This window comes from Athene noctua, chromosome 2, assembly GCF_965140245.1.
Source record: "Athene noctua chromosome 2, bAthNoc1.hap1.1, whole genome shotgun sequence".
NCBI lineage: Eukaryota > Metazoa > Chordata > Aves > Strigiformes > Strigidae > Athene > Athene noctua.
The window spans coordinates 105457222-105483908 of record NC_134038.1 but is presented as its reverse complement, the minus strand read 5'-3'; the positions used below and the strand labels follow the sequence as shown (position 1 = coordinate 105483908).

Here is a 26687-nt window from a genome sequence, read left to right as displayed (position 1 = left end):
GTCACTACAGACCTGGTAAAGTCTCTTGCTGACTGTAGCAGGACGTGACACAGACTTTCTTACAAGAGGGGCTTATGTGAGCCCCCTTTTATATATTGACACTGCAATAAGGTCTCCCTGGAGCCTTCTCTTCTCCAGACTGAACAACCCCAACTCTCTCAGTCTGTTTTCATAGGAGACATGTTCCAGCCCTCTGATCATTTTTGTTACTCTTCTGGACCAACTCTAACAGGTCCATGTCTTTCTTGAGCTGAGGGCTCCATAGCTGGATGAAGAGATTACTCAAGGCATCTACAACTTTCATTATTGACAAACAGTAATTTCAATTATTGTTTTACTTTTTTTCAGTAAACCAAAAAGATTTACTAATGTGGTTTCCCCGTATAGCATCCAAATCTATTTTAATAACTCTGCTGAATGTGGGCCACAACATGTGAGAGATTAGTGAAGCCAGCTTATGAGATAAACTTCATAGTCAAATCCTGAGTGTAATGAAGTGACATGGCCAATAGTGATAATACACTTTTGAAAACTGTCCAGCTCATTAGAAAATTTCATTGAATCCTGTCAATTACTGCATACACATTTTAACATTTCTTTTCACACAGGTTTTGAACTGTGGGTTTAAAAATTGAAACAACTATTTTGATAACCTTTTAATGGAATAATACCTGCAAATAGTAACTTTACCAGCTTACACTAGTTCTTGCATATCTGCTAGTCCCAGAATAAAAAACCTTGAGAATGAGCTAACTGCAGTATTCCACAGAGTTCAGTTTAGCAGGGTAATGGAGACATGCTCATAGCAATAACAGCTAGTATAGACTTAAGAGTTAAAGAGTGGCAGAAATAATAGGAAGGGAAAACAAAACTGGTTACAGTATAGGAAGTACCACAGAAAGTGGCTTCATAGGCTCTGATTGAGGGAAGCTGGCCATCTCCAGATGAGCATATGTAAGCTTGTAATTTAGTAATGTATTTGTGAAGTCATGACAAATCATCTACCATCATGGGAGTCATGCATGAACAAATATAAAATAAAGAATCACAGGATCATCAAGGTTGGAAAGGACCTTGACAATCATCTAGTCCAACCATTGAATTATTCAGGATTGCTTTAAAAAGGAAGACATTTTGCTTCAAATGCTTTCCCTCAATTTTATTGGCAATTATGTATGCTGACCACCTGGTTCTTGGCCTACCTTTTCTGTGCATTTCTATTCTCACAATAAATTCCTTCCCTGTTCCACATGGACAGCAATTTTACAAAGCTAGAAGGTTAAATGTTTTTAGTCCTGGAGAGTGAGAACCTATTTAAGAGTCAATATGTTAGTTCACTTGGAAATAAAAAAGGATTTTAGAAAGACATACTGGATCTGGCTGAGGTGGAGTTAATTTTCTCCATAGCAGCCCTCGTAGTGCTGTGCTTTGTATTGGTAGCTATAAAGGTGTTGATAACACAACAGTGTTTTGGATACTGCTGAGGAAGTGCTCACACAGCACCAAGGCTGTGTCTCTGACATTCCACCCTCGCCAGCAGGCTGGGGGTGGGTAAGATCTTGGGAGGGGACATAGCCAGGACAGCTGACCCAAGCTGACCAAAGGGATATTCCATACCATATGTTGTCTGCTCAGCAATAAAAGCTAAGAAAAGGGAGGAGGAAGTTGGGGCATTTGTTATTATGATGTTTGTCTTCCAGAGCAACTCCTACACATACTGAAGGCCTACTGCCTGAAAAGTGGCTGGGTGTCACCTGCTGATGGAAAGTAGAGAATAAATCTTTTGTTTTCTTTTACTTCTGCACACATCCTTTGCTTTTGCTTTATTAGAGTGCCTTTATCTTGACTCATGAAGGTTTTTTGCATCTTATTTTCTCCTTACCCTGCCCTGCTGAGGAGTGGAATGAAAAGCTGCTTGGTGGGCACCTGGCATCCAGCCAAGGTCAACCCACCACACAAGAATATTTTACACAATCATCATGATTGATATGCCTGCTTGTCTCCTTTCCAGTTTTCATTACATATCCTTTAAGATGCTGTCTTATTATGAAGAGGGGTATTCCAAGAGAAACAAGACTAAACCAAATGCACTACAAAATGTTGAAAAACTAATCTCTGAATTTCAGGAAATGTATATTTTTCCAGATTCTTCTGGAAACAACACAATAGAGAGGATTTTAAAAAACTGTGATGTTTGTGCACCAACAAAAGCATGAAATTCAGTCATGCTCCAAACAAAAAAGCATGGGAAACCTTCAAGACCTAATCACTGGAAATGGCCATTCCCCTACACTTGGCAGAATTACTGAAAAATGACAGAATGAGAAGAACTAGCAATATATTGTACACAGCTGTCTATAAAGAAAGTAGCTTTCAGGAAAAATCTCCATTGACTTCAAGGAGGTAAAAAGTCTGGTTTGAGAAGAGCAAAGCTGATGCTCTGGCAGCAGTGCTTCTGGACTCCAGCGCAGGAGACACAGTACTGCTCAGGCTCAGGAGATGTCCTGATGGCTGCTCCCCTGATGTACTGCTATGCCCTGCATAACAGATCTGCACATGGGAAAAGGGCTCCAGATAGGACTGTGTATGCAGAGTATATTAGACAGCTAAAATAGGCACCTGGGTTATGAGTCAAACTGTCTCTACAACAATGAAGTGAAACAGGCACTTCTAGAGTGCAATCAGATGTTCCCATTGGATGACACACATTGAACTCCAGAAATACCTTTCTCTATGCTAACTGCACAAGGAATCAAAACAATTAGTTTCAGTATAAATGCCTACACTGCAAGCATCAGAAGCTGATCACAATGCAACTCTCACATTTTTTGGGAAGAATCTGGTAATTTACCACAAGCATGCAAATCATTATAAGACCTATGACAGAGAATTGGCATACCAAGCACAGTATTCTCTTACCCAGAAACTACCACAAAGGAGGTTAGGCAAGACCTAATCTCTGTGGTACCTGTGCATTTATATGTTCCTACAATACTTCAAGTGTGTGACATTATCTTCCTCCCTGGAAAACTGTCCCACAGCCACTTACTTTAGCTTCACACCATCATTAGACACAAATCATTAGTCCCTGATCCTACAGAGTTGCAGGCATATTCATTAAGCCCACTTCAATTTAAGAAAGCTTACTTCCTTACATCTCTCTGGGAGACCTCTCCAGATGGCTGTTCAGAAACAGACTCAAGTTTACTGGCATGATCTGCTTCAGTGGGATCCTGCGTCTGCACAGACTATCAAGGGAACTTGGGGAGACAAGCCTCCTTAAAATTAGCCTTTGTAAATATCCCCCTCTAGTGCACACTTACCAATTTCCACAAAGAAGGGTTATGTGCTATAAGTTTCTATCTATTCGTTCCAGCACGAACTTTCCCATCTTCACCAGCCCACAAAACTTTGTTCATTTTATATCTTAAAATTTTATCATGCTTCTCGTCATATAAACTAAAAGCATTCTATAGATTCAATAAAATCAATTTCTTAAAGTGATTGCTTCTAGGAATAGCTAGTTCAAAGCACAGCAAAGAATTGTTCTTGATACACTTAAAAAACAAACATAGAAGCTGATTAAAAATATTACTTACTGACTCTTTGCCTAAGGCTCAGAAGCGACGTTGTTAAATTAAATATCTTTGAGGCTGAACAGGTACAAAAATCCACTTCAGTAACATTGAAATTTTGAAATTAAAAATTGTTAAAAGCTAAGAAGGTAATCAGGAAAGGATACTAAATTAAAATGGAAAGAAATAAAAACAGACTCAGCCTACAAATACTGGCAAAGCCTGAAGGTATACATAACTGCAAATGGAAAGAACAAGGAAGTGGTGTGTGTCAGTCTGGCTAATAAATGAGATGTCAGAAGTGGCACGAACAAGTAAGATCTTTCAGAATATCAAAATCCTCTTATAGTGATGTCCTTTGAAAACAGTCTAAACTTCATTTATCCTTACACACTTGTAAATGGAAAGTCTTAGAAGTTCAAGATGCATTAACATGGAAGTTGAAAGGGAAATAACTGAATGTGTAAACACAAATAATTAATTCTCCACATAGATTGGATGCAGGAAGTGTGTGAGAAAAACCTACCAAAGAAAAGAACAATTAAAGAACATGAAGAATTTCCTCCTCTTTTTGATTAAGATGACTTATTACAGGTACAATATTTTGGGTATAGCTGAACTGTATCACAAGAGAATGGAGATGTGACCATTACAGTACCTGAGCAGGGGCATGTGCAACTCTGTGTGACACTACTTGGGTAACTGCAGCCTTAAGAACCTCGCTCATTCACAGTAAAACCATGCCACAGGTAAAGCATGAAGAGAAAATGCACTGAAATACATAGTCTTTAAAGTAACAAGGCACCCAGTCTAAGTGTCTTGTGTCCAAGAATTCCTTGGGAGTATAAAAACAACACAGTGCAAATAATTATATCTTTGTCATTAAAATTTGTCACTCTTATGAGTAAGCTGAAGAATGACTGTGTTGGATTTGTGTGTGTGGTGGGGTTATTGGTAGGAGGGGAGGGGGCTACAGAGGTGTCCCCCTGTGAGAAGCTTCTTGAAGCTCCCCCGGCTCCAAGTCAGACCCACCTCTGGCCAAGGCTGAGCCAATTAGTGATGGTGGTCCTGCCTCTATGATAATGTATTTAAGAAGGGGAACCTGGGAGTTGGGATGAACAGTTACAAGAAGGACACCTATGCAAACACCAAGGTCAGTGAAAGAAAGGAGGAGGAGGAGGAGGAGTGGGGGAGGTGTGCCAGAGCAGAGACCCTGCTGCAGCCCATGGTGAGAGGGCAGGCTGTGCCCCTGAAGTCTCAAAGGTCCACAGTGGAGCAGATACCCACCTGCAGCCCATGAAGGACCCCATGACAGAGCAGGTGGCTGTGCCCGAAGAAGGCTGGGACTCTGAGGGAAGTCCCTGCTGTTATAGTTTGGCGCTGGGTGGACTGCAGCACGCAGGAGGAGCCCACACTGGAGCAGTCTGGGAAGCACTGCAGCCCCTGGGAAGGACTCACGTTGGAGAAATTTTGTGAGAGGGATTCCACACTGGAGCAAGGGAAGAGTGTGAGGAGTCTTTCCCCTGAGGAGAAAGAAGCATCAGGACTGACTGTAACCCCCATTCCCTGCCCCCTGCACTGTTGGGGAGGAGGAGGTAGAGATACCAGGAGAAAAGCTGAGCCTGGGAAGAAGGGAGGGTTGGGGGGAGGGGTTTTTAAGATGTGGTAATGCTTCTCACTGTCCTACTCTGTCTGTGCGGTGGTGGTGTTTTTAGTGTTTGAATTAAATCGATCTTGTTTTTATTTTCACTAACGAGTCTGTCTTTGCCCCTGACCACAATGGGCGAGTCATCCTTATCTCGAATACTGAGCCTTTTGTTTTCTCCTTCCCATTCCTGAGGGGGAAAGGGGTGAGTGAGCGGCTGTGTGGTGCTCAATTGCCCTCTCAGATCAAACCACGACACTGACAAACTGAAAGCTAGCTATGGTGTTAAAGGTTAATTGCAAGGCATCTGAAGACCTCATGCAAACATCAGTTGTTTAAAGCATTCATTGATAATATGTAATGCAGAATGACTATCATTAGGGCAAAATCTGAGACAGCACAAAGCTACTCTTACTTAACCAAAACTGGAAGAAACTGAGAAACTTCAGAAGTAACAGCCTGAACTAAGTAAACTAAGCCTGAACAGCATATCAAATCCAATAGAAATTAATGCAAAACCATTTCTACTTGAACTATTCATAGGCCTTATATGAAAAGTGCCTGTGTTCAGGAAGGTGGCTTGCTATTGTTGAGTACAGTCCCAGAGGAGCCTCTGCATGGGCAAACTTATCCAAAATGCTTATAAAAATTCAGAGTGCCTAAAGACTGTGACATTGCAAGTACTTCAGTAACCAGACATACAAATGACCTCTGAGGCATTCATAACATCACCTCTTCATGTGGATTCTCTTATGTCTGTCTAGGATGAAGTTACACTCCTGCAAGGATACTAATATTGTCACTAATTTTATTTAGCTTTGTAGTTTTGAGATTCACTTTCCTTTCTTCAAAGTGATTGAGGTTGGCCCACAGATCCAAAAGTCTTATGTAAAATAAAACCTAAGATTGTTTCTTTAAGAAACCAAACCGTGCTACTGTGAAAGCAGAAAACATGTCATCATTTTAAGTACTGTATCCTGATCACCTCTTCTCCTTACAGAGTTTTAAAAGAGTGATTTATAAGGTAAAATAACCTGTGCAAGATTAAATGTTTGAAAAACTTATTTTCTCTGGAGGTGACTAAAAAAGAACTTGATAAAAGTACAAATAATTTCTAGTAGGGAGTAAGAAGATCAGGAATTTTCTTCCCTCTACTAACAGAATGCACAAGCAAACTTTCAAAGTTGAATGACAATAAATTGAAACCCAAGATTTGCCTTCAGAACTCCCTGTCACAAGCTGTAACTATATTTGAAGCTATTGTGATTTTAAAAAAGGCATAGTATTTAATAAAGTCTAAAATTATTTTCCTTACCAAAAAAATCAAACAGCTTAGAGAGAAAAATCTAATGGTAAAAGGCATAAACTAGTTTCTGTACGTCAGAAGGACAAACTTCAGGATTAAATTGTACCAGATCTCTCAACAAGAATTTTTTATGTTTGTCTGAAGCACCTGGTTCTGGTCAGCTTCAGAGATACACTGTCAAAAAGCAAAGACTTACTATTTCTACAATGTGTCAACGTGCCAAGACTCTTCATGAGACTCCCAGGAAATATACGCTGCCTTACATTTACTGCACTTTCCACAGTGGTGACAGGGATTTTTTTTTAAGCATTCCAGTTTTAAAACAGGACAATTGTTTTAACAAGGTTGTCACGAACTGCATCTTCCAGTTGACGTTGCTTCCTAAGAAGCAGCAGCATACAGTGTGCACACTCACAGATCATACTTTAGTAGTCACAGGGAGCATACACCATTACATTTTTCTTCAAAATGTGAAGTCCCTTCAGTTTCCTCCATCATCCTGAATACTAAAGCACAGCATTGTTTTAAAATCAGTCCAGTCCTCTGTTTTGACCTAATAATGAATATTTAGAAGTTGTTTTAATCAAGAGATCAGAATCCTTCTGAAAAATTATACTTCTCAGCACATTTCTTCTGAGTGCAGGAGACACAATCTCCCTTTGCCACATCAGAAGGCACCAAGGAAAGCCCATACATTCTGTTCTTAATCACACCTTGATGCAGCAGTCTGAACTAGAAGGACAAGCAAATTACAAATCTTCCTTAGGCAGCTGAAAGAAACCCTAAGACTTATTTTCAAATTTGGAGAAAGAATGCATGAAGGCTCCACAGAAAAGCCTTCTTCCATGAAAAACAACTGACCTCATACCAAAAGCTGGCGTCTGCCTGGTATCGTGGCTTCAGGTGTCACTGATATCTCCAGTTGGCTGCACCTGCCCACTGCAAAGGGAGTGTGCATGGTACAGTAGCCATGCCCCTGGCTTCAGTGTCATGTCAGATGTCATAGGCATGTGCATTTCTGAGTGCATATGTGTGATCTCGTGCTATGTCACAGTACTCCCATGATATTACATTGCCTTGTGTTTCACAGCTATGATGACTCCACAAATGATAGCATTTTAAGTTTTAAAGAGCTTATTAGATGGATGGTTGACATTTGGAGCGTGAAATTCAGTAATGAAATTAAAGCAAGGAAACTCTTTGAACTTTTTAAGCCATTTAAGCTCTTCCCAATGATTAGCTACATGGTAGTCCCTTTTATTTCTAAGATATACATGTTTATGAAGTACTCTGGGTTGGGGACCAGTATTCTCTATGTGGCATTGCCAGTAGTTCCAGTAATTAATTGGATACACAAAGCCTTATGAGTGTGTTATGAATTCATACAAAAAATAACACACCTTCAGTGAATCCCTACTCAGCATCTAAGTTAATCTTCTGTTTTTATTGGAAAAAGGAAACACACAACAGTTCCTCTCTGTTATGACTTGAACATCTAGTGCAAATCAGGGCATAGCATTTGATCAAACAATAAACCATTTAACTAAGAATAGGTCTTCCTCAACCCTGGCATCTTGTGGAGCAGAAGATTTCTTTCTCCTTGGGGTCTTGAGAAGTGTTTATCAAGAGGGAGACATAGATGCAAAGTGTTCACAGGCTTCGGATCTCTCATGTGGAAGACTACATCAAGGAGAAGTGAGTTTGGCCTGTAAAAATGTGAATGCTATTTATATTGGGCACCTGAAGAAATATGTTCTCTAGGTTGCTGCACAGTCTGAAGACAAGGTAGCTATGTAGTGGAGGAGTATAATTTACGTGGAGCTGATAATTCTCAGCAATTAAGGCTCTGACGACATGGCTGGCAAACAAGATACAGTTGATCAAATTTTGCTTTGTTCAAGGGGAAAACACATTTTCAGCATATTGTTAAATGTAATTTGAAACAAGATGTGTGACTTTTTCAGGCACATCCATTTGCCTCATTTCTTGTCAAATGCTTGTGATACCATTAGATTGCTAGGAGTTATAGGCAAGGAACATTTATTTCACTTTCTTTTCCTTGGGGAATCTGGCACAAATGTAAGTGCAATGACCAAAACATAAGCATTAGTGGATTCCATTTTGCCTATGATAGCCTCTCTGAAAGCTACCATCATTTCTGTGACAAGGAGTGCTCTCTGTGAAGAACTAATTCTACTCTCTAGTTTCTTATTATCACAAAAAGTAGTTTTACGCTGTACTGCCAGTATTTGTATTTTCCATTATCCTGTTTTTTTTCCATGCAGGATAGAAATGTAAATATTGAAATATTGTCTCTATATTGTGCAAACAAAACCAATGTAGAACACTGATGGCTTCCAAGGAGGGGGAAGAAAAGTATATTTAAAAATAGCAACTTAAACTTCTTTCCTAAATAGACTGTTTTCTCTTCAGAATATTAATAAAAAATGGAAGCTTTAGAAATTCATGACACACAGGGCTAAATCAGTCTATTACAGATTTCCAATATGTGTAACTCATGCAACATCTTTCAGAAGGGAATTTAAATTAAATTGAAATAAGAATGTTGTACTTACTGTTGCCAATTCATCAAATTTGCCAAAGAGCTCATTCAGCAGCTTCACCAGCTCTTGTGCAGTACACTGTGATGCCAAACTAGTGAACCCCACAATGTCTGCAAACAAAATGCTGTAAAGAAGAAAAAAGACACAGAAACATCAGTACAGAAGTCATCTTGACATCCTTATTATCCTCTTTTATAGCATGAATGTGACTCAAAGCACAAACTCAAAGTCCTGAAACACTACCAATAAAGTGCTAGTTGGAACAAAAATGGCAAAGATTCAAATAGGAATCAGTCTGGTGCTGTCAACTGTTGTAGAGAACCCTGGGACACTTTCAATATCTGTATATCTATCCTATATACCTCATTCATGAGGTTGCCCCATGAGCACTCCAAGAGCACAGAGAACAACTGCTTCTCCCCTTTACACCTGAGATTTTTCTCAGCTTGACTAGTTTCAAAGACAGATTTTTCACTGGTAGAGTACCACAGCCAAATTAATAAACCTTGCATGTGGTTTACTAAGTACTGAAAGACAGGAGTTAGTAACTTGAGTATGTTAGCTCTGTGATGTGGTCTTACTGCTCACTGTGAGGAGCTAGCATCCACAGTGTCAGGCCAGGCTTCTCTGTACCGTGCTTCGTGGCTCAGGTAAGTGTCCAGCTTCCATCAGTGTTAGCAAGATTTTAATGTCCAACAGTTTAATCTGCCTTAACAATCCCTACCCATCTGTGATGATAAATGGAGGTAGTTGAAAGCAGCTCAGACACTACTGTGATAAAGAGAATAAAAGTTCTTGTGTAGATCCTGAAACACAATCGAGTATGAAGCTATGATCCTTTAATTATTCAGATTCCTTCATATTTTTGCAGAGGCCCAGACCCCACTGCAGGAACCTAGTGCATTTATCTCCAACACCCAGTCTATAAATGTCAAACAAATCTTTATGCAAATGCCAACAGCTCCATCCTTCATGGCCTAGGTATACTTGACATAGTGCAAAACTTAGCTTGCAAACTGTAAGTTACATTAAGCATTACAGATTCCTCTTACCCTCAACAAACCTTCACTCTAGAGATAAAATAGCAGATCCTAGAAAAGCAGGACTAACAAGTCTATTGTTTCCCATTCACCATAACTAAGTCTAAACTCTACCAATAAGCTACAAAAAAGAGCAAATACAATGCCTAACTCAGTCCCTGTTTCTATAATTTCATTTAACTCAGTTGCTAAAATCCCTTGTCCACCAGAGAAGGTTAGGTAATTTATCCCAGCACAAAGTCAATTCATCCAAAATTCAATGGCTTTAATCCACAAACAAAGCCACTATGTTGTCATGTTAATCCATTGGGCAGTCTCTCCACTCTCTTCTCCTTTGAGCATGCTTTATGAGAACATTGCTGAAGATGGCCCCAGTTCAGGGAAAAAAAAAGCTATTCCATTCCTATGATGTTTAAACACAACAAAAAGTCTTCTTAAAACAAAACATTCAGCATTCAGTTAGTTAATTTTATTGATTTGTGTCTTCCCTATCATGAATGTGAACCAGCCAAGTGATGGGTAACATAATAGGCATTAAGAGTGCAATAGCACCAGCAAAGTGCTTTGCATATTTGTCCATGAAGATATACGTATTCTCTTAATTCTGGACTGAAATACTTGTTTGACAGCCACAGGCTGGTCTTTCTGGAAATTCATTAGTTAATATCAAATCATCCTCCTAAATTCCTTGAAGATTTTCAATGTACTTAAATGTGCATCAGGGTCTTTCATACAGTTTGCTTCATGATCCATTTGCTTTATGACCTAAATTCACATCAGAATTCATACAGTCAAAAAAGACACAGAGGAAAAAACAACTAAAATTGTTGCAATCCAACATGTCATGTAGTTTTGAGGTTTTAATTCGATACTGTTACTATGGAGGGGGAGTGTAGATGAAATTTTGTAATAACAGCTTCTGCTAGCCTCTCTGTCATTTCACATCTTACATTTTACATTTTGATTGCTTTTATTTTGCTATTTCAATTTTAAATATGTTATTCCACTTTTTTTTTTTTTTCCCCTGTCTAATCACATTTACAGTAACAGTAATAGCTCCTGCAGCACCAACAATGTCTACTTGAAAAAAATTAGCTTTTGGGGTGGGGGGTCAGGCCTTTAAGGTAATAACAATGTTATCTGTTTACCAAGGTCATTAACAATGAATAACATAGACATTACATACAAACCAGAAATGTCCAGTGTTTGTGGAGACTATATAACAATGCCTTAACAGCTAACAGAGCAACCATTACACTGCTAACATGTACACTAATATCAAAGCATCTCAATTAGTTAAGCACAGAGCACAGGAGATACATTCAGGCATAATTATTCAGTTAAAAGGAAAGTTATTTTACATAAAACTGTCTTAAATACTCAGTACAGGATCCTTGCTAATTCTTTAAAAATTTCCAAAATGCTTAGCCCTTAGTATTTGATTCAAAACACTGGTAATTATACAAAAAAGCCCATAAAAGTACCCACAATACATAACTGAACATGTAATTGCAAATTTAAGTAAAATATGCAATTATTGTGTGTTGAGACGTGGTTGTAGTGAACCATTTCATACCGCAGTTAACTGTATGTGTATATTTTAAAGCTAATGGAATAGGTTAAACAATATGATTGTTGTTACACTTCTTTGACATGAGTTTTTTACAAAATTGTAAGGTTTTTTTACAAAATTTGTAACTCCTTTAATACAATATTCTTAAAATGTGCAAAGTATAACTCCCATGTCTGGACACGGCACAGATAGGGGCAATGATGTGAGTACAAGCCTCGTCTTTTTTTTTAGAGAAATTCTCATTTCTACCACCATGTAATATTACAACCATAGCAGCTGCTGCATTTCTTTTGAAAGTAGGCTGAAATACAAATGATGAAACATGATTTTTCAGCAGGGATAGTAGGAAACTGGCAGTGGATGGGTAGGGGCTTTGCTGACCCAAAGTGAAACTGGGACTGTGAGCCTGCTGCTGCCGTAGTCTGTTGCCACTCAGGGGTGGCAGTCCTGAGGAGGATGATCCCCTCTCACACACATGGAGCTCTGGTATTCTAAAAATGGCACTGAAACTCATTAGCCTGTTTATTTTATTTCAGCTAGTGATCTGACCAATATTATCTCTTCCACTTCTTCACCTGTCTCCGTCCATCTGTTACCTCTTGCCTTGATAATAGGACTACAAGGGCAGTGCCAACACTTACTCTTTTATTGCACAATGTCTAAAACAAATTAGGGCAGCATCTTCATCTGTGATGTGGGGTTTTGACTGTGGAGTCAAATCACCCATCTGATGCTATAAACTTTTTTCCCCCGTTACGTTCTGCTCAGGTTTTTGGAACATAAAGGACACAGAAGGCCTTTATCAGGAGGTGGCAAAATCTGCCAAAGGGAGTGAGAAAAGAGATTATAATTGTTGCTATGGCCATGAAAACCATAAGGGTCCTAAAGAGAGAAATGATAAGATATACAGTGCCAGAATTCCAGTGATATGCCTGAAGTGTTTCCAGGGCCAAACCATATTTTCAAATGCATTCAAGTATTTTCAAAGTCCCAGTCCCCACCTGTTTCTCAGCAGAACCCAAATTAACACTGAAATTCCCTAATTCCCTTTCCTTTGATTTGGATATATTACTCACACAAAACCAACGAGGGTTTTACATGTAGGCCATGTCTAACATTGATATACTTAGAAAAGTTAAGAGAAAGAAACTACAGAAGTGATGTCAGTGTAAAGGCACATTAATCTCTCCTGTAGGTACACTCATTCAAGAGCAAAGTAGCCTTGGTTCACTGTAATTTAATTGCTAATTGCCATCGAGGTTCACACCCTCAAAGAGGATTAAACTTGAGTAAACTCGGGGTACCTTAGCTATGAATGAAAGAGTCCTCACAATGGTATGGTATACAAAGGGACACTTCAGAGTGATTGCCAAGTAATTTTATTGTTAAATATATATATATATATATATATATATATATATTAGCATATGTAGAAACAAGAAGTGAGAAGCTACCCATTAACAACTGTTTGCCTTAACGACCATTCAGGGATATGACTCTCCCTGCTTTAATTTCACAGAAATCTTAACAATGCAATTGGGGCACTCTGGTGAAAAAAAAAAAAAACAAACAAAAAACCATCTCAAACTGCAACTATTAAAGAAAAAGAGAAATGAAAGTGGAAAGAAAGTGAAAAAACAAAGGACAAAGGTTACTCCTTTGTTAAACAGCATCGTTTGCACATGATTCAAGTGCTACTCTCTGTGACAAGTGATGTAAATGTGATGCTTATCAAGGCTAAGTAATTACTACAGTGCTAAACCTGGTGGTGCCCCATTGCCCAAAGGCTCAGCAATGCTCTTATTCTTCCATCCCACAGCTGAGCTAAAGGACCCCAAGCAGCTAACATTCTCTTTACTTGTGTGCTATACTGAAAACTGCAATTCTATGATCTTTGAGATATTCAGCATTCGTCCTGTAGTTTTCAGTCATACCAGGGTTTTTCCAGTAAGTTCACAGGATCAGGAAGTTTGACTAATCTGCTAAAAACTTAAATCACTTTGGCTTTTAGACAGACAAGTTATTAGCATTATAAATTACGACAGCATGTCAATATTCTAATTAAATCCTAGGGGAGGAAATAATCAATTACCAAGCAGAGCTTTGTCAGAACTTCTGCTCTGCTCTTGATTTTAAAGTCTGCATGATGCCATTGTGTTGCAGGAGCAGTGTTGTCCTGGGTTAGAGGTTTTCTTGCTCCCAACGCTGCCTGATTGCTTACAAAAGATGAAAGGAACGTACACTGAGTATTACTAAAGCACAAGACAGCAGCAGATGACTAGTTTGAAATCCTTCCTTCTGATCGTTCTATTTGAGATGCAAGACACACTTTTGTCACTCTCTCAAGGTAACACCTGTGGTTACCCTTTCCACAACTTAAAACCCTTATCACTCCTGTAACACCTTCTGCTCATAGCTAATAACCACTTGTTGGTGCAGCTGCACCAAAGGCAAGGCTAAAGTCCAGTTTTGACTCTAGCTTTTCTGTAGCTATTTTCTGAAACTTTTGACTGGTCTTAATCTCATTTACTAAAATAAACTTTAAACTATTTGTTTTTTTTGTATAATAATGCAGTAGTTTTAACATTTTTAAAAAATTTATTGATTGAGAAAGTGTAGCTTATATACTCTCCACTGAAAACACACAGTCTTACATAGTCAAGTTTCTATATTCAATAGGAAAATTAGCTTATTTTTGACAGAGAGCTACCCAATTTTTAAATAATATTTTATACATAAATAGCTTGGTTTAGTTACTAATAATACTAAATAATCTTACAACAATTATGTCCAAAGCGTTTTGAAATACACATAATCTCAGGAAGGTATTTGCAACTGAAAACCTCCCCAAACTTGAAAATAAATTTCTTAAAGGAGTTTTATTTGCTACAGAACATTTCCTGCTACAAATGCTAGGCACTGCATCTTTCCTTCTGATCTTAGAATATTTCATCCTTTCTTAATAAAATGCACCTAGCTTTCTGAAAAGCTAACTTTTTCAAAAAAGTTTGAAAAAACAGTTCCTCCAATTACAGTGTGCAATAATTGCACTTACAATTACCCATGAACAGCTCCTGCTAGACACTCCACACACAGACAACATGCCTAAGCTTTAATATCCACATAAATTCAATATGACTGTATGCCCCACAGACTACTGCAACAAAGCATATATGATAGATACCTGTACCTTAATGTGTAAATACAGATTTGTAAGCACTGAAGAGCAGTGTTTTGACTATTGGTTTCCCTCCTAATTTATTAATGACATAGAGGGACTGAGTACACCGTCAGCAAGTTTGCAGACAACACCAAGCTGAGTGGTGCAGTTGAAACACTATAGGAAAGGGATGCCACACAGAGGGACCTTGACAGGCTTGAGGAGTGGGCCCATGTGACCAACCTGAAGTTCAGCAAGGCCAAGTGCAAGGTCCTGCACATGGGTTGGGGCAACCCAAACATGGATATAGACTGAGGTATGAATGGATTGAGCAGCCTTGTGGAGGAAGACTTAGGGGTACTGGTGGATGAAATATTGGACATGAGTCAGCACTGTGTGCCTGCAGCCCAGAAAGCCAATTCTATCCCAGGATGCATAAAAAGAAGCATGGCCAGCAGGTCGAGGGAGGAGATTCTCCCTTTCTACTCCATTCTCATGAGATCCCACGCATCCAGCCCTGTGGTCCCCAGCCCAAGAAGCTCATGGACCTGTTAGGGCAGGTCCAGATGACAGTCATGAAAACGGGCTGGAGCACTCCTCTTATGAAGAAAGGCTGAAAGAGGTAGAGTTGTTCAGTCTCAAGACAAGGCTCTGGGAAGACCTTATTGTGGCCTTTCAATATATAAAGAGGGGTTATAAGAAATGGAGAAACACTTTTTAGCAGGGTCTGTAGTGAAAGGACAAGGAGTAACGATTTTAAACTGAAAGAGGGTAGATTTAGATTAGATACAAGGAAGAAATTCTTTACTATGAAGGTGGAACAGGTTTCCCAGAGAATCTGTGAATGCCCCATCCCTGGGTGTACTCAAGGTCAGGCTGGTCAGGGTTTTGACCAACCTTATCTAGTTAAAGATATCCCTGACCATGACAAGGAAATTGGACTAGATGATCTTTAAAAGTTCCTTCCAACCCAAAACATTTTATGATTCCATGATTCTAATTTTTAATGGAGGTTTCCTAAGGGCTTTTATTAAAGCTACCTGGATTATTTGATTTGCTACACAAAACAGCTATTTCTAACTGCTTCTAGTATAAAAATATTGAATAAATGCAAAGCAACACTGCAGTGAGCACCTTCAGGAAAGAAAGCATTATAAACAGCCATTTCTCTCATGTCTGTCACAAACAAGGTGTTGAGCTGGTTCAGCAGAGGCATACAAGTTACATACATCATTATCTCATACTCCTTGACTATCTATCTGGTGCATTTCTGTGTTGACAAGCCCTGAGTCATCCCCCCAGGACCTTCTGTATTCCTGCTTTTTCCCCTGTGATCCCTGCAGGCTGGCATAGCCAGCACCTGCTCAATGACTCTCGTCGTCCTGCAGCACTGCAGGAAGCTGCTGCCCGCTAAAACTGAGACTGGAAAGCTTGTGGCTTGGTTTAAGATATTTAAACTGCTTCCCAACTGTGAGTATTGACAGAGCAAACCTTTCCTATGTCACACTATGGGGTGTTCAGGAGGAGAAATCCTGCCAGGTTACACAAGAGATTTAAAAGCTTGTAGGTGGTAAATGTTCACTTTTAACAGCGCTCATTCATGTGCACTGTGCACTTGAATACTCCTGCTGGTTTCAATAAAGCCACTTCTATAAACAAAAAGGATCAAAATAAGGAGGGGTTTTGCACCCTGTTTTTTATTTTCAGTTGGGTTATTTGTTTAATTAGAGTACAACTTATAAGAATGATATTTTAATGGCACATGCTGCCTCAGAAAGGAACCTGTAGGATTTTTTTTCCTTAAAGATAACGGAAAAATATTAATAAGGGAAAATGATGAATAATTTTGTCTATAAATCACTGCAATGATTAAGAAAAAACTACTCTCAAAAATTAGAGGGCTGTTAAAACTAAAAACAAAGGGGAAGTTGTTTTTACAAAATAATCATTCATGAAAACTAGTTCATTGTGAAGTCTTATGAGCTCAGAAAGTCTACATACAAAAGCCTGTTTGTTCATAGGCATCATAATCACAGCTTTTTAAAACATCAGAATGGGTAAGTTAAATTCAAAATTTTTTCTCAGTTCTGATGCTTTCTAGAAGATAGGACAGACCAGAAATATCTGCATATAAATAGCCTCAGACTGGGTCACAACAACCTCTAAATGTCCATGAGGGATATTTTAATTGGTAGCTTTGAATTAGGCAGTGTGTTGCCTGAAATTAATATCTCTTACAAAGCAGCCAGTTCTATTTCATACTTGTAAAAATTAGGCTAAATGAAATTGCTGCACCAGAGGCTCAAGAAATTGATAGCAGTTCAATGTGCACTTTCTGTTTCTCTCTTGAATATTGGAGTAGAATGAGAAGTTTTCTGTTAACATATGAAGTCGACCATATCCTTATTCATGCAGGTGTTGAAACAGTTTCATTAGTATCTAATGGAGTGAGAAAAGTCCATTTCCAAATGAGACAAACAAAAAAATGTGTTGAGGTCTCCATACAGGGCATATATTTGAGCTGAAACCCAACTTGAAATTACTTAATTGAATTATAGCTGCATGGAAAGATTTAATTGGGACTAGAATGTTTTTAAAGTAGCCACTGTACATATATATATAATCTGTAAATTCCTCAACCCTGTAGGGCCAGACAAGGGATGATAAGAGAAGGAAATATTAATCTTATATTACTTAACCTAATCTTTAAAAAGAGCTATCTCTTGTATGTTACAAACCATACTCCTGAGCATACAATCATAAAACAGTTTGCATTGGAAGGGATCAAGTGACAAAAGCTTTGCACAAGTCCAGGTAGATGATTCCAGTTCTCTCCCCTTATCCACCAACACTGTAACTCCATTGTAGAAGGCCACCCAACTTGTCAGGCACAATTTGCCCTTAGTGAAGCCATGCTGGCTGTCACTAATCACTTCCTTATTTTCCATGTGTCCTAGTAGAGTTTTCAGGAGGATCTGCTCCATGATCTTGCTGGGCACAGAGGTGAGACTTACTGGCCTGTAGTTCTGTGGCTCTTCATTTTTTCCCTTTTTAAAAATAGGGGTTATGTTTCCCTTTTCTAGTCAGTGGGAACTTCATCAGACTGCCATAGCTTCTCAGTATGGTGAATAGTGGCTTAGCCACTTCATCCACCAGTTCCCTCAGGACCCATGGATGCATCTCATCAGGTCCTGTGGACTTGTGGACCTTCATGTTCCTTGGATGTTCTTGAACTAGATCTTCTCCTACAGTGGGCAGTTCTTCATTGTCTCAGTTCCCACCTTTGCCTTCTGCATATTGGGTGGTGTGGCTGGAGCACTTGCCAGTGAAGACTGAGGCCAAGAAGTCATTGAGTACCTCAACATTCTCCACATCCTGGGTAACAAGGCTTCCCATTTCCTTATTGGAGAGGGCCTGCATTTTCCTTCATCTTCCTTTTATCACTGACATACTTTCTTTGTTGCTGTTGACATCCCTGGCCAGATTTTAATTCTATCAGGGCTTTGGCCTTCCTAACCTGATCCCTGGCTACCCAGACAGTTTCTCTGTATTCCTCGCAGGCTATTCGTCCTTGCTTACACCCTCTGTAGGCTTCCTTTTAATGTTTGAGCTTGCCCAGGAGCTCGTTGTTCATCCATGCAGGCCTCCTGGTGTTTTTGCCTGACTTCCTCTTTGCTGGGAGATACTGCTTCTGAGCTTGGAGGAGGTGATCCCTGAATATTAACCAGCTCTCTTAGGCCTCTCTTTCCTCCAGGACTTTATTCCATGGTACCCTACCAAGCAGATTCCCTGAAGAGGCCAGAGTCTGCTCTCCTGAAGTCCAGGGTAGAGAGCTTGCTGTGCACCATCTTCACTGCCCCAAGGATCATGAACTCCACCATTTCACGGTCGCTGCAGCCAAGGCTGCCCTTGAGCTTCATTCTGCACCAGCCCCTCCTTGTTGGTGAGAACAAGCTCGAGCATAGCATCTCTCCTTGCTGGCTCCTCTATCACTTGGAGAAGGGAGTTATCATCAATGCATTCCAGGAACCTCTTGGACTGCTTACGCCCTGCTGTGCTGTCCCTCCAACAGATATCAGGGTGGTTGAAATCCCCCATGAGGACCAGGGCTTGTGAACGTGAGGCTGCTCCTATATGTCTACAGGTGGCCTCATCCGCTCAGTCTTCCTGGTTGGGTGGCCTGTAGCAGACCCCCACTATAACGTCACCTGTCCCTGCCCTCCCTTTAATCCTGACTCATAAGGTATTGGTGGGCTCCTTATCCATCCACAGGTGGAGTTCCATGTACTCCAGCTGGTCATTGACATGGAGACTGATAACCCCTCCTTGTCTTCCCTGCCTGTCCTTACTAAAGAGCCTGTATCCTTCCTTTCCAACACTCCAGTCATAGGAACCATCCCACCACATCTCTGTGATGCCAATAAGATAGCAGCCCTGCAGGCGTGCATGCATCTTTAACTCCTCTTGTTTATTCCCCATGCTACGTGCATTTGCATAGAGGTATTTTAGTTGGGTCCCTGATGAACCTGACTTACTGGCGTAAATTTCTTTGTGCTGCCCTTCAGGTGCACTCCTGCTGACATGTGTTCCCTCTCCAGGCTCTGGGCATCTGTTGCTGTCATTGGCATAAAACTGGTAAGAGTGGGGTGGATTGAGGTTCCCTTTCCCTGGCAACTTTAGTTTAAAACCCTCTTCACCAGCCTGGCAAGCCTATGACCAAAGATGCTCTTCACCTTCTCTCACAGATGGACCCCATCAGCCCCCAGTAGACTTCGTTTCTCAGAGTCTCATGGTCCAAGTAGTCAAACCTCTGGCTGTGGCACCAGTCCTGTAACCAGTTGTTGATTTGCCAGATTCAGCTGGTGCTTTCATACCCCCTCCCTTTGACCGTGAGGACTGATGAAAAAGCTACCTGCACTCCAGAGTCCCTTACCACCACTCCCAGGGCTCTGCAATCCTTCCTGATACTCCTCAGACTGCTCCTGGCTGTATCACTGGTGCACACATGAAAGAACAGCATTGGATAATAGTGGACTGTACGAGGCTCAGTGACCTCTCTTATCCCTGATATGAGCCCCCAGTAAGCAGCACACCTCTCTAGAGAGTGCATCAGGTCAGCAGATGGGTGCCTCCTTACTTCTCAGAAGAGTCGTCTACTGCCATCACCTGTCGCCTTTTCTTAGTTCTGATGGTTGTTATATGGGGAGCGGATCGGGCTGCCCTGCTTAGCTCCAGCGTCTCTCTTGATGTGATGAACCTTTCCGCTTCAGTCTGTAGAGAAGTGCAATGGTTGTGCAAGGGCACCACCTCAGGCTTCGGGGAAGTCTTCCTCCTGCAGGTCCTTGCCCTTGCAAGCTCCCATTCTTCTGCATTTTTGCCTCCCCACCTCCCTTCCATGTGTTCCAGTGGGGGAGGTTTTGGCTGTTTGGCTGTGGGTGTATGCAGCCTGCACTTGAAACCAGCTAACTCCTTCTCAGACCCCCTGATGCTACACAGCCTTCTCACCACCTCCCACAGCTCAGCTGCCTGCTGCAGAAGGTCCTCCACCTGGGCACACCTTTTGCAGGCACCACAGAAGAGCTGCTCTGCTGGGGAATGTTCACATGACATCTAGTCCTCACATCCTTCATGATGACCTTGTCTGGGCTCACCCCAGTAGGAAAACACCTGTACCGTGTTGAAATGGCTCCTGAACCGTATATGGACTATTTCCTTCTCATGAGACACAGATATTACACTGGCTGTGACTATTTTACCTTCCTGATGCTTGAATTTAATGTCCTCGCCAGGTTCATGCTGTACATTGGATGTGTATTTGCATGTCTTGTTTTGCATATAGCAGCATTTGCATTAACTTGTTTGCTTCCATTTAAAACACATGAACTCATTTCCGACTGTATAGCAGTTCTGTTCAAAAACTTTACAAGGTAGCAGATGTACAAAAAGTCTCATTTCTTCCTCTTTGACAAAAAAAGTCATACCTTCTTCAAGATCATTGGGTAATATTCAGGTGTTCCACACAAAACATCGGAAAAGAAGCAGTGTATCTGTAGAGTGAATAATTTGTTGGCAAAGGACGACTGATTTTCATTAACTTGTAACAGTTCCTTTTGACATCTTCTTTGGGAAGGTTCCACAGATAAATATATTCTGTTTTAACAACTACTCTTTACACAGTGTACACAGGAGATAATAAAACTTGCCTGGAAAAAATTTCTTGTTCCTTTTTGCACAGGCACAAATACATACAGAGGGTTGGAATGGGTAACAACCTTTTCTTGTACCATTATCTTACTTTCAAAAGTAAGGGCCTAGTGATCTTTCTCTCTGAAGAGGTTGTACATGTCCTTCTTAGCAGGCATTTTTCGTTTGCTAACTGTGAGCATTTTGAAGGAGAAAAGGGTTTTTGCCCACAAAACACTAGAGTTCCCAGGGCCCTTGCAAGTTCCTGTCGTTCTGCATAGGAAGCCATCTATTTAGTGCTCTTTTATGGGCCATATTCACTGATGCCCTTAGAACAGTCTCAAATGGAAATATAAAGTTTTAAACTGGCCCCCTCTCCACACAGCAATCTTCAATTGATATTGAAGGAGTTTAATGCTTTCTACTGCAGAAAGAAAAATAACGTCCTGGGTACTGAGGTGGAGGTCGGAAATGATTTCTCAGTAAAGGAAGTTGTCTGTGAGCGAAATTAATTCCTCTCTTTACTACACACCTGGGAAGAGCTCATCGAAGGATGACACAACACTGAGGTCTCTGGCCTCAAACGTTTCCCTGCCCTTCTGGAATAGCAGTCAGTTGCAGTCAGTCATTCAACAACTATTTGATAGTTGGAAAAATATTTACCAACTAATTGCTAAACCAGGGCTGTTGCATGGTGCATCTGTAATGCCATTATCTCTTCCCAGCCCATCATTCACTTCTTACAGGGTTATAGATATATCCACTGTAATGCGTACCCCTGTGTTTTTCTGGGAGAAGGTAAAGAAGGTAACTATATGAATGTCTTATTTTTCACATGCAAGATCTAGTGCTTTTTTCCAGGCATCTATTTAGAAGACTGAAACAGATGGTTTTTGTTACTGGCGAGAGTTTTTTGGGGTTTTTTAACAGATGAGGAGTGGAAATTGCGTGCCTACTTCCTCCTGCCTATCCTTTCTGGAGGACAATGTTCTGACACTTCCAGGTATTTGCTAGGAGAAAAAGAAAGCATTGCTATAGGAAAGGTAAAAGTGCAGCTCGTTTTCTATTTTCCACTGTGTATCTTTGGGGTTAAAAACTCCAGGAATTTAGAACTATATAGGGGCTTTTTGTCTGTTTGTTTTAATAGCGGTGCTTTACAGAAGCTTGGTGTGATGAGGGCAAGTCATGAGAATATGGGAGTGATCTCTTAGGTCCTTCTGGTATAGTGCAATGAACTGTCACTACTCAAAAGAAAAAGAAAAAGAATTATTTTCATCTCCTTAAAAAGGTAAAGCACACATATTATTGACACTGACCATCAGCAGCACATCCCTTCACACTCGTGTCCGTGTCACACCTGCAGGGGCTTCCCCCTGAATCGTTCAGATCTGCAGACTCACACAGCTCCTGGGGTGAAACCTTAGTGTACCAGGACCTGCTAGCAACAGCTTGCTGGGTATTTACTGGGACACTATTCCTCCCCCCTTATCTTCTTATTTTCATATGATAGTTGCATTACTGAAATAAAAGGTAATACAGTTTCTTGTAGTACAGATGGTGAGGGGAGGTCTCCTGTCTTCAGTTCTCTTCCCTTTAACATTAAAATGAGACCATCTTACTTTGCCTCCATTTGCCCCAAACTACTCTCTTAATGTCAGAGAATTAATTCACCTCTCCAGACAAGATACTCAGGTTCAAAATCTTTTATGAACTCCATATTGAAGCAGTGAGTAAGCCACAGCAGCCCTAGTGGTTATGTGAAACACCATTTAATATAGAAAATAAAACAGATCTCAGCACAAGAGAGGACTCAGAAGCACCATAATCAACCAGTTCAGCTGCAAAACAATGCTGTTTAGGACTACCCACACTGTAGCAAGTGCAGAGACCTGTGACCCATACACAGTATAAATATATTGATGAGGGTGTAACTGTCATTGGCTTGCCTTGAACTTGAATGTAAGTGTACTAACAGTATATATATACGTGTATTTCACAGCACTGTGATGGCATAACCAGACACAATTTTTATAAGTATATAAGCAATGTGATCACCAACGAGACAAAGATAGTAGAAGACACCCAAGCAGCAAAAATCTGGCAGGCAGCATACAAGGTAAGCACAAGTGGCTGCAAATAGACAGAACATCATCCAATGATGAAAGACTGGCCAGAAAAAGAAAACAAGACAAATGGTGTTGGTGGGAGGCAACAGCATAAAAGCACGAGATGTAAACAAGAAAAAACAGAGAAGGAGCAAGACAGCCCACTTTGATCTTGAATTCTCTCCTTCAGGAGCTCTCAAGACTGACTTTGGCAATTGAGAACCATCAAAGACTAACAAACAATGCTAACTTTGCAACATCAGCTCTGGGGTACTGTACACTTGAAGCTAACTTTAAATTGATTGTTAAAAACCAAGACTTTTGTATAGATAGTGATGAGAACAATATTTTATGTAAGATTTAACCATTAGCAAGAAGTGAGTTGCTAATGAATAAATTCAGTAATGTTTAATTCTACAGTGTAAAACTGACCTAATTTGTCCGTGTTTGTCTTCGAAACACTCTGATCACAGCCATCTCTGATTCCGTTACTGACATAAATGCTTTCAGTTGCAACAGTTTACTCACTAGGAAATGGTCCTCACAAATATTAGTCTTGGCTCAATGGGAGATAGACTGAACCCCAGAATGAATTTACCAGTGGATGAGGGAGAGAAGGAGGTGCTAAGGAAGTTTACTCCTTTGCCACATGAGTATGTGGTGCAAATCAGCGCAGTTCTGCAGCATCACTTACTAAACCTGCACCTTGGCTAGTGCAAGGATGGCACCAAGTAAACCTCTTTGACATTTTTTTTGGTCTAGAAACAAGGCACCTGAAGGAAATGTAGCTAGAGGCAGTATGGGAAAACAGCACCAATTAAATAAGGCCTTTAAGGAGTTTGGGGAGACAGGGAAGAATAGCAAATGAGAAGGCACTTTAACAACAACCATAATAAATGAGGGCACTTGCACAACAGTCATTTACTGAACAAGATCAAGAAGTAGAATTGAGCTCATATGATGGGGACAAATGCACATTTTTTTTAAGCTTACAACACACTTTCTTTCTGTATTTCCCTGCTATTACCCAGAAAATTTATTGCTTTAAAAGTAATGCATCTTACTATCAGGAAAATACAAATGTGTAAAAGTTACCATGCAAAATAAATACTCCTATTCACCCAAAATGTAATACAGTACAAAAAGAATGACTACTTGTTTGAAAAAAAGTTGTCTACCTCCCAGTGCTACTACTCTAAGCCATTTATTGATTCACCATTATCTTCTGAGAAGACGATTAAGTCTTCCCAGTGCACCCATTCTCCCCCTCTGCATAAATGACAAATCTTCACTGTACTGCTTGGGTATTTTCTCCATGCAATTGCATGTCACTGTATTTCTACTGAATATTCTCTGCTTAAAATTATTTCACAGGCTACATCAATCCTACCTAACATTGTCATGTCTTTGAATGTAAATCTTGTGGAAAATCCTTTCAGGAGGCTTCAGGAAATCTTCCTTCATTTCCATTGCAACATTCCTGGGCAAAAGACTCATCAAGAGACGTTCCTAAAAGAAAACGTAAACAACATCAATTTTGTGATATAGTGTGTGACCATTACTCAAAAAGTTTTAAACGAGCAAACTAGACGATCTTTTTTTTTTTTTTTTTTGCTGTAGTCTGCTTCCTGAGAATTTCTGCTGCATAAATAATACAAACCATTTCTCTCAAACTTCTGCAAACTGTGTGGGTGTCTTTTTTAAGTCTTCTGCACTAAAAAAATAAAAATTTAAAAAAAAAAAAACAACCTATACAAAAGCAGGTAATTGTTCATGATTTTCATTAACATCATAGTACTAATAATAACAACTTACTTTATTGTTAGTAGCATTTATCTGTCTGGGAAAGACTTCCCAGGATCATTTGCTATCCTTTTGTGTGTCCTATTTCTGATCTAATGAAAGTGTTACATTAGAAGGACTATGACTGCTGGTTATTAAGCAGCGAGTGTGGATGATAGATTTATCCACTGTCTGAATCAGCGAAACAGTAATAAATGTATAGTTTTAATGGCATCTTATCCAGCGTGGGAATGTGTGTTCCAGCCAGATCAGTAATAGAATGCATGAGTACAAGTCCCTGATTAAACCCATCTCTTCTTACTATATCCACAGAGAGATTTTTAGCATGGGTCACTGACATGCACAAAATGATTCTCTAACGGTCCTTTTAGATCTTGTCAGTATTGCCCTAGGCAGTTTTTCCACATATTCTGGCCCATTCACAGGCACCACCTGGAAAACTTGTAGCAGGTGTTATGTGTTTTAAAGTGACCTTAGGTATCTACTTAAGTTTTTGTTTTCACACAGAAAACACTTGTCACTTAAAATGTAGTTCCAAGCTTATCCATCAGACCTGCTAGCTTCAGCCATGGCAACAGTCTGAATGAATTCACATAACCACATCCAATCTGATTGAGGAATCCCAGGTTCCAGAGAACACGAGGAAAGGCTGGATCAAGGAAGATGTACCCTTGGTGGAAGAGGATCTGGTCAGGGAATACTTAAGCAAACTGGAAATACATACATGGGCCCTGATGGGATGCACCCACAAGCACTGGGGGAGCTTGCAGATGTCATTGGAAGGCCAATCTGTATAATCTTTGATCAAATATGGTGGCTGGGAGAAATGCCTGAAGACTGGAGGAAAGAAAATGTTACTTTTATCTTGAAGAAGGGCAAGAAGGAGGACCAGGGAACTACAGGCCAGTCAGTTTCACCTTGGGCCCTGGAAGATGGAGCAGTTCATCCTGGAAACCAGGGTGGTTGGACTAGACAGCCTCCAGAGTTCCTCTCCTACTTCAATTCTTCTGTGATTCTGTTATCTAATGATGGAGAACCACCATAATGGCAGCTGTGAGATATCACAGAAGCATAGATCTTGGCCAAAACACATCCTCCTTTTATTTAAATGACATTAAATAAATAAGAAGCAGCAATTAACACTGAGAAGAGCATATGCGCACAGACAAGCACTTTGTGTTGCTCACATGCATACACTCACTAGCCAAACCCACCAAATAATACTCAAAGGGTTTCTAATGTTACAGTTTCTTCTGGAAAAGGACACATTGAATATTTAGGTCACCAAGGAGTAAGTTAAACTTTGCCAAACTGCCCTGGTACTTACTTTAGACTAAAGGTCTTCATATGTTTGTGGCAGTTCATGTGGACTTGAAGCTAAGGATCATTAACTATTTCCTATTGTTCTTATATGTATAATAATGTAAATGTATAACGTATAATATAATAATAATAATGATGTGAAGAACATGATGGAATTAAATATTTGTTCACAGTTTATGCATATATCTGTTTCAGATTAACCAAGCAGTTTCACATCTTGGTAGAAAATGGTTAATTACTACAGTTTTTATTAAATAAGTATGCTTATATCTCTGCAGCAGAATTATATTTGGGTATCCTAAAATTTGGGTTAAAATCCAAAACAAATAGTTTTGTCCACAGTGGATCTTATGAAGCTCTGTTGCCCACTACTTGTGTCTTGCAGTTGAATTACTGTTTTAACTGAAATA

At 40.0% G+C, this 26687-nt stretch overlaps 1 protein-coding gene across 3 annotated transcripts in view; it reads right to left on the bottom strand.

Moving 5' to 3' along the window:
* The window catches only part of ADCY1 (adenylate cyclase 1), a 172413-nt gene that overhangs the window by 81919 nt on the left and 63807 nt on the right, over window positions 1-26687 (bottom strand). For all 3 annotated transcript variants that reach the window (XR_012633174.1, XM_074899799.1, XM_074899800.1), the window contains exons 3-4: window positions 24542-24660; window positions 9103-9214 (exon numbers count right to left, since the gene is read on the bottom strand). Coding sequence is in view for 2 of the 3 variants with exons in the window: in XM_074899799.1 (XP_074755900.1) it covers window positions 9103-9214; window positions 24542-24660 (231 nt within the window). In the remaining variant the exon portion in view is untranslated. The remainder of the gene's footprint in view (window positions 1-9102; window positions 9215-24541; window positions 24661-26687) is intronic.